At 36.8% G+C, this 13,972-nt stretch overlaps 1 protein-coding gene across 7 annotated transcripts in view; it reads right to left on the bottom strand.

Moving 5' to 3' along the window:
* Positions 1-12,966, bottom strand: part of LOC114487206 (uncharacterized) — an 88,797-nt gene extending 75,831 nt beyond the window's left edge. For all 7 annotated transcript variants that reach the window (XR_003682102.1, XR_003682101.1, XR_008618719.1 and 4 more), the window contains exon 1: positions 12,817-12,966. Coding sequence is in view for 2 of the 7 variants with exons in the window: in XM_028496250.1 (XP_028352051.1) it covers positions 12,817-12,935 (119 nt within the window). In the remaining 5 variants the exon portion in view is untranslated. The remainder of the gene's footprint in view (positions 1-12,816) is intronic.
* Between the last annotated feature and the right edge of the window lie 1,006 nt (positions 12,967-13,972).

Genomic DNA, 13,972 nt, shown 5'->3' with positions numbered 1-13,972 from the left:
ATTGCTTTTGCTATTTGGGGTCTTTTGTGTTTCCATACAAATTGTGAAATTTTTTTTTCTAGTTCTGTAAAAAATGCTAGTGGTAGTTTGATAGGGATTGCATTGAATCTGTAGATTGCTTTGGGTAGTAGAGTCATTTTCACAATGTTGATTCTTCCAATCCAAGAACATGGTATATTTCTCCACCTATTTGTATCATCTTTAATTTCTTTCATCAGTGTCTTATAGTTTTCTGCATACAAGTTTTTTGTCTCCTTAGGTAGGTTTATTCCTAGATATTTTATTTTTTTTGTTGCAGTGGTAAATGGGAGTGTTTTCTTAATTTCACTCTCAGATTTTTCATCATTAGTGTATAAGAATGCCAGAGATTTCTGTGCATTAATTTTGTATCCTGCTACTTTACCAAATTCATTGATTAGCTCTAGTAGTTTTCTGGTAGCCTCCTTAGGATTCTCTATGTATAGTATCATGTCATCTGCAAACAGTGACAGCTTTACTTCTTCTTTTCCTATTTGGATTCCTTTTATTTCTTTTTCAGATTTTTCATCATTAGTGTATAAGAATGCCAGAGATTTCTGTGCATTAATTTTGTATCCTGCTCCTTTACCAAATTCATTGATTAGCTCTCGTAGTTTTCTGGTAGCATCCTTAGGATTCTCTATGTGTAGTATCATGTCATCTGCAAACAGTGACAGCTTTACTTCTTCTTTTCCGATTTGGATTCCTTTTATTTCTTTTTCTTCTCTGATTGCTGTGGCTAGAACTTCCAAAACTATGTTGAATAAGAGTGGTGAGAGTGGGCAACCTTGTCTTGTTCCTGATCTTAGTGGAAATGGTTTCAGTTTTTCACCATTGAGAACAATGCTGGCTGTGGGTTTGTCATATATGGCCTTTATTATGTTGAGGAAAGTTCCCTCTATGCCTACTTTCTGCAGGGTTTTTATCATAAATGGGTGTTGAATTTTGTCAAAAGATTTTTCTGCATCTATTTGAGATGATCATATGGTTTTATTCCTTCAGTTTGTTAATATGGTTTATCACATTGATTGATTTGCGAATACTGCAGAATCCTTGCATTCCTGGGATAAATCCCATTCAGTCATGGTCTATGATCCTTTTAATGTGCTGTTAGTTTCTGTTTCCTAGTATTTTATTGAGGATTTTTACGTCTGTGTTCATCAGTGATATTGACTTGTAGTTTTCTTTCTTTGTGACATCTTTGTCTGCTTTTGGTATCAGGGTGATGGTGGCCTCGTAGAATGAGTTTGGGAGTGTTCCTCCCTCTGCTATCTTTTGGAAGAGTTTGACAAGGATAGGTGTTAGCTCTTCTCTAAATGTTTGATAGAATTCGCCTGTGAGGCCATCTGGTCCTGGGCTTTTGTTTGTTGGAAGATTTTTAATCACAGTTTCAATTTCAGTGCTTGTGATTGGTCTGTTCATATTTTCTATTTCTTCCTGGTTCAGTCTCGGCAGCTTGTGTATTTCTAAGAATTTGTGCATTTCTTCCAGGTTGTCCATTTTATTGGCATAGAGTTTCTTATAGTAATCTCTCATGATCCTTTGTATTTCTGCAGTGTCAGTTGTTACTTCCCCTTTTTCATTTCTAATTCTATTGATTTGAGTCTTCTCCCTTTTTTTCTTGATGAGTCTGGCTAATGGTTTATCTATTTTATTTATCTTCTCAAAGAACCAGCTTTTAGTTTGATTGATCTTTGCTATCATTTCCTTCATTTCTTCTTTTGCTGCATCCCATAGGTTTTGGGTCGTCGTGTCTCCATTGTCATTTGTTTCTAAGTATTTTTTGATTTCCTCTTTGATTTCTTCAGTGATCACTTCGTTATTAAGTAGTGTATTGTTTAGCCTCCATGTGTTTGTATTTTTTACAGATCTTTTCCTGTAATTGATATCTAGTCTCATAGCGTTGTGGTCAGAAAAGATACTTGATATGATTTCAATTTTCTTAAATTTGCCAAGGCTAGATTTGTGACCCAATATATGATCTATCCTGGAGAATGTTCCATGAGCACTTGAGAAAAATGTGTATTCTGTTGTTTTTGGATGGAATGTCCTATAAATATCAATTAAGTCCATCTCGTGTCATGTATCATTTAAAGCTTGTGTTTCCTTATTTATTTTCATTTTGGATGATCTGTCCATTGGTGAAAGTGGGGTGTTAAAGTCTGGAAAACTTTCTGAAATATATGAGTAGATTTTCTTAACCAGCAAGACAGTGAATTTTGTCAGTGTATTTTTTTTATGATTTAGACCTAGCATGCCGCAGGGACATAATTCTAATATCGATCATCATTGTACAGTGCAATAAATAGGTGGATATGAAGGAGATGAGACCATCTGTATTGCTGGACTCAAAGTAGCAGATAGTCACCACAGGACTCTTACAGACCAGCCCTGTGCAAATTGCTGAAGGGGGATAAAAATATAATTCTTTGCTGTAGGGGGTGTTGTTTTATACATTTTGGGATGTTTAGCAGTAAGCAGCTCTGGCCTCTTTTTAGATGGGCAGAAATAATAACAGACATACTTCCTCTGAGTGTAATAGGAATTCAGGAAATGGAAAAATAACCCAGGTCAAGGGAGATTTTGTAGAGGAAGTGGGTTGTTAGCAGGATCTTGAAGGATATATAGTGTTGGCATGTCAGGTTAAAGAACTTGATGACTAAGGGGTTACTGTTTTTTAACCAAAAGGAGGTCATCGGTGACCTCGATGAGAAAAAATTCAGTAAGCTACATTACAACTATTGGATGAATCATAAAAAGTTTTAAAGACAAATTCCTCTTCTGACCCAGGCCTGGGCATAGCCTTAATACCCACCATACTGATAGAAGTGGACTTTAGGGGCTATGTGAACTTCTCCCCAGTATGATTCACACATGACCTATACCATTCAGTGAGTTATTTCTCCTCCACTTTTTTCCTGATTCTTCTTTCTTCTCCTCCTCCTCCTCTTATCTCTTGCTTCTGTTTCTTAATTTCTTAATTTTTCTTTTTCTTTTTCTTCCCCCTCCTCATTCCCTTAGGTTAGGCTAATAGAGGTCTGTGAGAAGAGAATCCACAGTCATGATGAGTATATTCATTTCCTGTTGTTGCTGAAACAAATTGCCACAAACCAGTGGCTTAAAACAACAGAGATGTATTGTCTCACAGTTCTTGAAGCCAGAAGCCCAAAATCCTTTTCACTGGACAGCAGTCAAGGGCTGCACTTGCTTCAGAGGCTCAAAGGGAGAATCCATTCCTTGACCCTTCCAAGTTCTGGAGGCTGTCAGCATTCCTTGGCTTGTGGCCACATCCCTCCAATCTCTGCCTCATGGTCACATGACCTTCTCCTCTTCCCAGTATATCAGATCTTTCTCTGCCTTTCTCTTATAAGAGCACTCATCTATGAAAACGCTAGTTTGAAAAGATACATGCACCTCAATGTTCATAACAGCATTATTTACAATAGCCAAAATATGGAACCAGCATAAGTATCCATCAACAGATGAATGGATAAAGAAGATGTGAGATAGATATATAATGGAATATTATTCAGCCATAAAAAAGAACGAAATTCTGCCATTTGCAACACGTGGATAGACATAGGGAGTATTAGGCTGAGTGAAATAAGTCAGGCAGAAAAAGAAAAAGACAGATACTCTGTTATCACTTATATATGGAATCTAAAAAGTAAAACAAAACAGAAGAGAAACAGACTCACAGATACAGAGAACAAACTAGTGGCTACCAGTGGGGAGAGGGAGGAGGGGAGGGGCAAGATGGAGTATGGGATTAAGAGATACAAACTACTATGTATAAAATGGATAAGCAACAAGGATATATTGTACAGCACAGGGAAATATAGCTATTTTTAATAATAACTTTACATGCAGTATAATCTATAAAAATAGTGAACCACTATGTTGTACACCTAAAACTAATATAATATTATAAATCGCTATACTTCGGGGGAAAAAAATGACAGTCATGATTACATTTAAGGCCCATTCAGATAATCCAAGATAAACTTCTCACCTCAAGATCCTGCAAAGGATCACATCTGCAAAGACCCTTTTTCCAAATAAGGTAATATTTACAGGTTCCAGGGATTAGGACCTGATATATTTGGGCACCGTTATTCAACCCACTGTAATCAGGCTATTACAAAGAGTCCTCCCTTGACATATGGCAGACAACATTAAGTCCATCCTAAACACACATGAGCCTCTCTGGTGGATCTCACTTGCAAGCATGATAAAGGAGTCATACCTCTTCATGTGTCTTGTGTTCACTGGAGCAGTGCTCTGTGTTTGAGCAATACCTTCCTGCTAATGACTGAAGAAGGAAAAGAGGCCTCACTGTAACTTTCCAGTTACCTGAGTACCAACCATTAAGTCCCAAATAATGAAGGTCAGGACCAAGGGTGTGTTCCTCATGGAGAGCTCCCTATTTTCTTCCTCAGACTTCGAAGCCTATTTTTTGTTTTTGGTAAGGAAAAGCCATCCCCTGGGCTTACTGGTTTCTGGTTCAAGTTGCCAACATACCCTCTTCAACTCAGGCTGGAGGAGAAGTAGAGAAACACGCAGAGAGGATTGATGAGGAATTCTCCCAGCTAGAGATCCTGCTAAATTCACCTGAGACATTGAGACTGTGAGAAAAGAGATACTTTGAGTCCTTCACATTTAGCTTTCTTTAATCCCATCACCCACAAAGTATCTGGGCGAGGATGAGGAGGGTGAAAATATAAATAAGGAGCATGAAAATTCATGCCCACTTTCTTTCCTACCCAGTATCCATTATTGGCAGACTGTTTTCACTTGCAAGGTCCTACGGCAGAGGGAATCCAGATAAATTTGCCAACATTAATTTTTATGGTGTGGTCTCTAAAGCCCTTTTGCATCCTTGTTCATTCACTCTCAGAATTCTTATTCAGTGAATTTTAGAATAGTGATTCTAATGAGGAATATTACTCTTTTAAAAGAGCATTTTAAAATAACTCTTTTAAGACATGCTGTTACAGTCCCATACAGTCAATAATTATTTTTACTTTTTCCAGTGTTAGCTTACTGGATATTAAATGGGTTGTAGTTTCTGTAGGGATATTTTTGGTTTTCCAGCAATCTTTGCTTAGTGACGTCTTATGCCCCACGGGGAAATATCTCAGGATCTCTGTTGACCAGGGATGATTTTTCTCAGCTCAGTATTTCTCAACCTTGGCACTATTGATATTTTAGACTGGATAATTCTTTGTCATGGGGGTTGTCTTGTGTATATTAGAATGTTTAGCAGCATCCTGGCCTCTGCCCTCTAGATGCCATTTCCTTGCTGAGTTGTAACAACCAAAAATCTTCAACATTACCAAATGTTCCCTGGGGCTCAAAATCACCCCTGGTTGAGAATTAGTGTTCCAACTCTATTATTTGCTTGGTTAATAATTATAGCTAGCATTTATGGAGCACTTACTAAATGCCAGTCACTGTAATAAGCACTTCACTTGCATTAATTCATACCTTACAAAATCTCACAAGGTAAGTTCCATCATTAACTCTATTTTACAGATAAGGAAACCGAGGCACAGAAGTGTTGAGCAACTGTGCTAAGATTACACAACGTTTAGATAGTAGAGCCAGGATATTAACCAGAAGTTTAAGATTTAGAATTCATGCTTAGGCATGATGGTACACCTGTGGTCCAGTGCTCATGAGAATATGTTGTTACAGATTTAAAAGCCTCTTCCTTTGCATCTATTTAAAGTTTGTAAATAAACTATAACAATGGATGAAAGGATTAGGAAGGGCCATTTATTAAAATCATGCTATGAGTGGGGCACGCATCTTGTGACTTTCACATAAGTTATTTAATCTTCACTGTAGCCGATGGAGTAGATATTATCATATTCATTTTTTCTATGAGAGAACTTGGCACCAAAGAAGTAAGTAATTTTACCCAAGCTAGTATAATAACTGGCAGAAACTGAATTTGACCCAGTGCCTTCTGACTTCTAAATCCATGTTCATTCTATTTTACTCTGATACTTTCCTTGGGTTTCAAAAAGATGGAGGGAGGGGCATTTTTAGGTTTTCCATATATTTTTTCTGGTCCAACCTCTCTTCCTGTACAAATTCCACATTACTTGGAGCTGATACTTGGAGATTTTGAGCTCTCACTTATCCTTCGCCAAAGCCTTCTGACAGAGTGTAATAAAAATCTGCAGGCACAAGTGAGTGGCACGAGCATCCATAGACCTGGTGTGAGTCCTGGCTCTCCCACTTCACTGCTGCCTGACCCTGGGCAAATCACGTAACAACTGGGAGCTTCAGCTTCCTTATTCGTAAACATGGGGCTAATAATAATGCCAACTCTGCAGGGTAAAGATTAGAAATAAGGTATCAAAACACTATTTTAGTTGGTACAATTTTGCTCCTTAAAATTACAAGTTATATATTTTGCCACTTTTCTTTTTTTCTCCCTTTCAGAGCACTTGCAATGTTTCCACCCCAGTTCCCCCTACCCCCATCAAGGGTATCTGGAGACCTCCTATTTAGAAATTCACTAAGACTCCTTCTTGATTAAAATGAAGGTATCTTGGGAGTAGACAGAACATTTGAAGTCTTTGTTAGCTAAACATACATCTGAAGACTAGTTTGGGTACCTGGAATGGGGAGATGAAGACAAGGAGAAAGTGACTTCACAGATTTTTTTTCAGAGAGACCATATGAAAAAGATTATTATGAAAGATAGCATACCCTGACCTGTATCCACAGAGAGCAATGTTAAGAGCTTAATGAAAATTTTCATTTTTTATTGAAAACTTTATTGAGGCATAATTGATATATAACACTATATTCATTTCAAGTGTACAACATAATGATTCGATATTTGTATATATTGAGAAATGATCACTACAGTAAGTCCACCTCTCACCACATCTGTCTCCATCTAACCTTGCAAGGTGATCAGTTATTCCCCATATATAATTACAAAAATTGTTTTCCTCGTGATAAGGACTTTTAAGATCTACTCTCTTATCAACTTTCAAATATACAATATAGGATTGTTAACTACAGTCACCATGCTATACATTACATCCCTATGACTTTTTTTCTGGAATTTTTCTTAGCAACATTCTTCTAAATAATTCTAAGTATATATCTCAGTGATGCCTCTTCTTGTTTAAAAAATGTTCAACTTTTTATACAATTTTAAAAGGTTACACTCCATTTACAATTATTACAAAATATTGACTATATTCCCCGTGTTGTACAATGCATCCTTGTAGCTTATCTTACACCCAATAGTTTGGTTTTATAATAGTTTTATAACTTATTTTATAACTGGAAATTTATACCTTTCTACCCCCTTTAAAAAAATTTATTTTATCAAAGCCTAAATTATGAGTTAGATAGGTGGGACTTGATGTAGAACTTATATTTTTAACTACAGATGTATGAGAACACGCATGCATACACACACACACACACACACACACACACACACACACACACACACACACACACACACACACTTCCCTTGCTACCCTAAAATAGAGAGTTCTTATGAAACCTTCAATAAACCGAAATGGCATAAAGCAAAGAAACGGTTACGTACCTTTTTTCATAAAAGCGAAAATCCTATTTGGATTTCTTCTGGTTAGGGAAAACAGGTACTAATGTAGGTCTTTTGTAAAAGCAGAGTTGCATAAAGCAAACTTTCCAAAAGCAGGTGATATTTGTATATGTACAGTTGGGGTGGAGGATGGAAGAAAGTACAAGAAATATTGAGGGATGTAGTTCTCTAGGAAAATATTGTGAACTTCGCAGCTCAAATATGTGGGGAGATATTAACAAAGTTCTTGTTACTTCTAAGTTGAGCAAAAAAAAGAAATTTCTATAGTTCATTGGAATAGTAACACGTGTTCTCAACTCAATGGATTGAGACCTTGCAAGGTGACCAGTTACTCAAGGGAGATGTCATTTTATTATTTTTAAAAAAGTCGATGGAGAAGGTGTTCGTATCTAGTTGCCTTGCTGAGAATGTCGGTCACAGTCTAAAGAGATTCCAAAGGTAATGTGATAATATGACAGGTCTACTCAAGGGCAACCAGTGGAAATGTTCTGAATCAAAAATAACATTTGAGAATTCTGAGAGGACATTCAGTACAACTCCATGTAGAGGAATTGCAGGGGAGGGATGTGTTAGTTTATTTCAAGATCTCAAGAGATTAAATTTAGTATGTTATAAATTTATTGTTGGAAATGTTAAATCTCATTACTAATTGAATTTCACTGAAATAAAGACTTGAGGGAAAGCTGATATTTATCTATATGGCAGAAATCTGTTAAATTCAATTATACATGATTTTCTTTTAATGTTTTCACAGTCACTGTATAGACCAAAGCTGTAAAATTCAATTACATGTAGGTGATCATGCTGTCACATTCTGGTTATCAGAAATGGTCATAATGAAATTCAAAAATGGTATATTGGATATCTGCCCTTTCAGCAAATACCATTATAAGAGCAAAGACAACGCATAGCTGAATGATTCCTAAGCTTCTCTTTTGCTTTCACTCAATGATGGGTGTAATAAAATTTCATTCTAAGAAACGAACTTGGAAACTCCCTTGTCCCATTACCACAGAATATGACCTGAATATTCATTTTCTCAGTTAAGAAATGAAGATGGAATGACAAAGTTATTCCAGTTATTGCTCTTTGGAAATCACATGTGTTCATTCTATAGTATGGTGTGTGAAGCTAGGGATAAAGATTTTTTCTTTTTTTCAGAAAAATAACCCATAGCTTCAACTTTGTCAGAAGAAACTTTATAAAGAAAGCTTTGTAAAGAAGAAAAATGAAAATAAAACATACTAGGAAAGAAAATACTGTTAATCTGAGTAGGAATGACAAAGAAAAGCAGTAACGGGTTCATAATTTTTTGGAGGTGCTTGATTTGGAAGACAAGCTAGGGGTTCAAATATGGAACCTGAGTTTTCTTTCTAGCAGTGATATGCCAGCCATGCTGATCATCCTTCTAAAACAGAACCATGTTGTGTTTTATAACCTGTGGGTGAAAAGAATAGATAACCTCCCTTAGCGTTTTAGAAGAGCCAAGACAAGCAGTGCAAAGGAGAGACAAGTCTCCAGGAAAAGGAGTTACAAGAAGCTACTTCCCACTAACTGTCACTTTGGGTCACTGGAAATACACATGCGTGCCCAGGACATGCGTAGATGCTTTGGGGAAGTTGGAGACAATTAACCTTGAGTGTTGCTGAGTGGAGAACACTTCAAAGGCAAGGGGCAGTGAGAGAACCAGAAGCCAATCAGAGTGAAGAGGATGTTTGAACAGAAACAGGGGGTGCATATAAAGACTAAGTGTTTGGGGCTCCTCTCGCTCTCCACTGTCTCTGTTCTAGCAGACACCTGCCAATCTGGGCAGGTGTTTACGACTCCAAGAGGACAAGAGGAGTCAGGTGAGTCCGAGATCAACTAGACCGTGTTTGCTTGCATACATTTTGTCCCTTTGCAGTTGCTCCGCGAGACTGGTTAAATTTTGAATCACAATGACTAGCATTCCCAACGTATTCTATTTGTTTACTCTGAACCTGCTTAAGGAGTCTGTCATTGACATGTGAGCTCACAAATGCACATTCAAGAAATGAGTAGAATATGTGGCTGTCACTGCTTCCCCTCGTTTTCTCTGCATGGGGAGAGGCTGGAATGACACTCAGGCCTCCATTTGTCAGACGGGGCTGGCGCTCTCTGCGGCCTATTTTGCAGGTACACCATGATACTAAATGAGACTGCATTTGGAGGCCTCCTTTGGAAGAAAGGCATATTATGGTTCAGTTCTAAGGTGGCAAACTTTGAATATATTGCTGCAGAATTCTTCTTTAGGAACTTTTTTTCTTGTAAGTATCAGAAAATAGAAATATTAGACTGGAGAAGAAATCCCAAATTATTTTTTATACATAATTGTTTAAAATATTTTTACTCTAATATGCATTTTTATTTACACAGTGATCAAATATTTTGAAATGATGAAAGGAGCCTGTAATAGTGGAATTTCAGGCATCAGCCACAAGACTGGGGGTAGGGGAAATATTTTTTTAAGTTAATTTTTATTGGAGTATAGTTGCTTTACAGTGTTGTATTGGTTTCTGCTGTACAGCAAAGTGAATCAGTTATACGTATACATATTCCTTCCCATTTAGGTCACCACAGAGCATTGAGTAGAGGTCCCCGTGCTATACAGTAGGTTCTCATTAGTTATGTATTTTATACATAGTAGTGTATATATGTCAGTCCCAATCTCCCAGTTCATCCCACCCAGAAATTCCAACCTCTGAAAGACCTATATCCCAGTCGTGAGCATTTTTTAATGCCTGTAGACCCTTTTGGAGTGATGCTTTGGTTTAGCAATGAGGCCAAGCACACAAGTAGAACGAAGTATGAAAGTGATAGTCAATGACCAGCTCTTGCTTTTTTGTTTCCATGCCATCTGTGCAGAGATTTCTAACCCATTTTATTATATGTTATCATTTCTTAAAAGACTGGGGCATGGGGGGAGAATCTCCAATGCCATTCTTTGCGAGTTCCAATGTTAACCTAGTGATTTTACTCTGAGACTTTCAGTTTGAGTTAGATGACCGTCAATACTAATCTGTCCAATAAAAATACAGTCTAATATATTCATTGTTCATGTTAAGGACTAAGGCCATAAAACGCAATGCTTTACTTTTGCATGTTTTTTAAAAAGATCAAAGGGAATTGATGGATGGTTTCAAATAGAATGGTATTGCCTGAGCTGATGAATCAAAGTTGTTTGTATTACCCTCCACCACACAATGAAATTAATTCCTAATTTATTTACCTGTATATAAAAAGGAATGTAGCTCACTTAAAACTAACAGGTAGTGTGGGACTAGGAAAAGGAAAGATTAGTCATTCTTATTCTTATCATCTCACGATTTCAAGATGATCACTAAGGAAAAAAGTTCAAAAGAATGTTGTAATAACAGTCCTGCTGAATTTAGGGTACAAGCTAATGTGTGCCTTGTATTCCACTATGGGAACTTGACACCTCTCAGATGTTACTTCCAGAGAACTCTGGCAGAGTTGGCTTATTAACTTTATCACCCAGGGAGACAGTGACAGAGTAATGGGATATGGGTGACATTGTATGGTTAGATGTAGGTCATTATTAAGATTCTAACTTATTTGTGGGGGGCAGTTCACAAGTGTTCAATAAACTATTAGTAATCTGTTATTACTAATAAGGGAACAGAAGTCCCCTTATCTGCTTTGCTTTTAGCCATCAATGAGGAGCAGGAGGGCTGCACTAAAAAATGCTTGTCAGATGTCATCTGCATGGACTTTGTTTTGTTTTAAAGCGTCTCATTGCACCTTTGCATTGTGTGTTAACCTATAACTGCCTTGACTCATTTTAGAAGCAGCCGGGAAATAAATCCTAAATAGTAAAACTTTTCAATTTAGCTGATGTGTGTATATCTTTATAAACACACTTGTATATATGTGTTCATATGTATATATATGAACACATTTATAGGTGGCTTTATATTGTTAATGATGCTTTCCTTACATAACACACACATACATACATACATATGTATATATATATATATATATACTATTGTGTATTTGTATAAAGATTTTTATTTTCCAAAATGCTTCTTATAGATGATCTTTTTCTGAACTTCATAATTACCCTGCACACAGGTTAAATGACCTGCCCAAATTCACACTTAGTAAGTAGGAAAGCCAGGGCTAGCAATGAAGTTTCCTGATTCCTAGCCAAGGGTTCTTTCCACTACAACAGCTGTCACTGGTTATTGGGAAGCCAAGGGGAAGAAACTGATTTAACTTCTCTGAAGTTGAGAATTATTGATAGTGACTGAAATATCAGCAGTGCAGTTACTTTCCAAAGTCAGTTGATCTAAGACAGTCCTACGTGTGATTGAGTTAAGTTATGTAAGTGGCTGTGTATGATAATTTTGATGCGTTCTGGCTATATTATGCTATATTCCACCATCACGTGGTGCTCTAATTCTTTTATGTTAACTATCTTTTTATTAACTTTATTTTTGACAAATAAACAGTCTCATAGCTATTCATTACACTAGTAATAAAAATACTGATGCAAGATACCCTATTGCTGAAGGTATACAAAACTAGAATCTTGAATCATACAATAAAATTCTATTTCCAATATTGTCCTTTAGTCAACAAAATTTTTTTAATGGAAATCAGTGATTATGGTATACAAAATTGACACTATTATTTCAAGGTTAAAATTTGATGAACCATGTTTTTTAGATATTCTCTTTTGAGACACCCATTCTTTTATCTAATTTATGGTTAAGCTTCATAGAGATAGGGCAAGGTGAAAGGTCTTTAGTTTTTTCAACCGGCACTCGCTGGCAGGATTAGTAAACGAAATGGGAAACCGCTACTTCATTACAAACAACAGCATACTCATAATCAAAACCAACCAAATTGACACGTATTCCCCATTAGAACTCAAAATACTGTTACCATAAAAGGAGTGATGGAAAAGCCCTTGTAGTAACCTTGGTGTAATAATGAGTATTCAGAAAGTTCAGCCTGACACTTCGGACTTTTATATTTAAAAATCTGTTTGTCCCATAAAGTCCTAAGGGCAGTTTTCACAGTTGAAACAATTTTTTTTTCTTGTAAAACAAGGTAAAACCCTGCATTTCATGGGGTAGAGGTTGAGATGCTCTAACCCTCCCTCCCAAAAATGTTTTAAAAACAAACAAAACCCAAATGTAGTGGCTTACTTAGATAGAAATGTATTTCTCACATTACAGTCCCTCTGGTCCAGGTGGTGAAGGTCATCAAACAACACAGGTTTCTTCCTTTCTGCTGCATCACCATTCCCTGATGTGCTCATCAGCATTACCAAAGCTGGGTTTCTACCATGTCTGTGCTACAGCCCGTAGAAGAAGGGAATAGGAGAGAGTCCAGGGCAAGTGTCTTTAAGGAGGTGACCCAGAAATGAAAGCTATCAATTCTCCTCTCTCATTGCCCAGAACTTTAGCACATGAACTTATTACTTAGCTTCAAGGGATGCTGGGAAATGTAGTCTGTAGCTGGGAGACCATGTTTCTGAAAGATGGGATGGAGGAGGAAGGGTGGAGGGGTGGTCTCATTTATTAAAAGAAGGTGGAGAAGGAAAGATACTGGAGCAAATATACCAGTATCTGTCACAGCCACAATATACAAAGTAAAATGCATGTATTCAAGCAGGAATAATATCCACAGTGAATCGTCAAAGGCATTCAAACAATTAAAAAATGAATTAATGCTGGTAGTACTTGTGTTATTTAAAAATAGTGCTTCTCAGGTTTTCTCAGTCTAGTACCACTTCTTTGGAGTGAAAGTTATGCAGGTCACCTACACTCTGCACAAAGATTTCGCTGTGTACATGGCTTTGTTTCTAATGAGAAGGTATGAAGGTAGTTTCTAGTTTTAAAATAACACAATTATATTAGAGAGGCATGCCATTTTTTTTTTAACATTATTGAAGAGTGAACTTTTCTAAGTTAACTTTCCAAATAATGGAAGCTTACCATTTTAAATTTAATGTGAAACAAACGTAAGATTCTCTTTTGTGTGTATTTGTCTAAGTGTGAATGTAAATATTTACTAAACTGAGGTAGTTTTCTATCTCCTTAAAACAGGTATACTGAGCACAGTTGAATGAATTTATGCCTTCATTCAATGCATTTATTCAGCACCGATTATGTGCCAGTGACTACATCAGGCTCTGCATAGGATTTCAGATTTAATCTTCCCAACAAGCCAGTGAGGTAGAACAGATTTTCCCTGTTTCACATGTGAGGAAACTGAGTGTCATCAAGGTTAGGTAACATGCTCAAGGTCACATAATCAAGCCTCATTTAAAACGCTGGTCTCGCTGTTCACTCTACTTCA

Source organism: Physeter macrocephalus, chromosome 11, assembly GCF_002837175.3.
Source record: "Physeter macrocephalus isolate SW-GA chromosome 11, ASM283717v5, whole genome shotgun sequence".
Lineage (NCBI taxonomy): Eukaryota > Metazoa > Chordata > Mammalia > Artiodactyla > Physeteridae > Physeter > Physeter macrocephalus.
The sequence above is the reverse complement of the archived record's forward strand: the minus strand, read 5'-3'. Positions and strand labels throughout refer to the sequence as shown.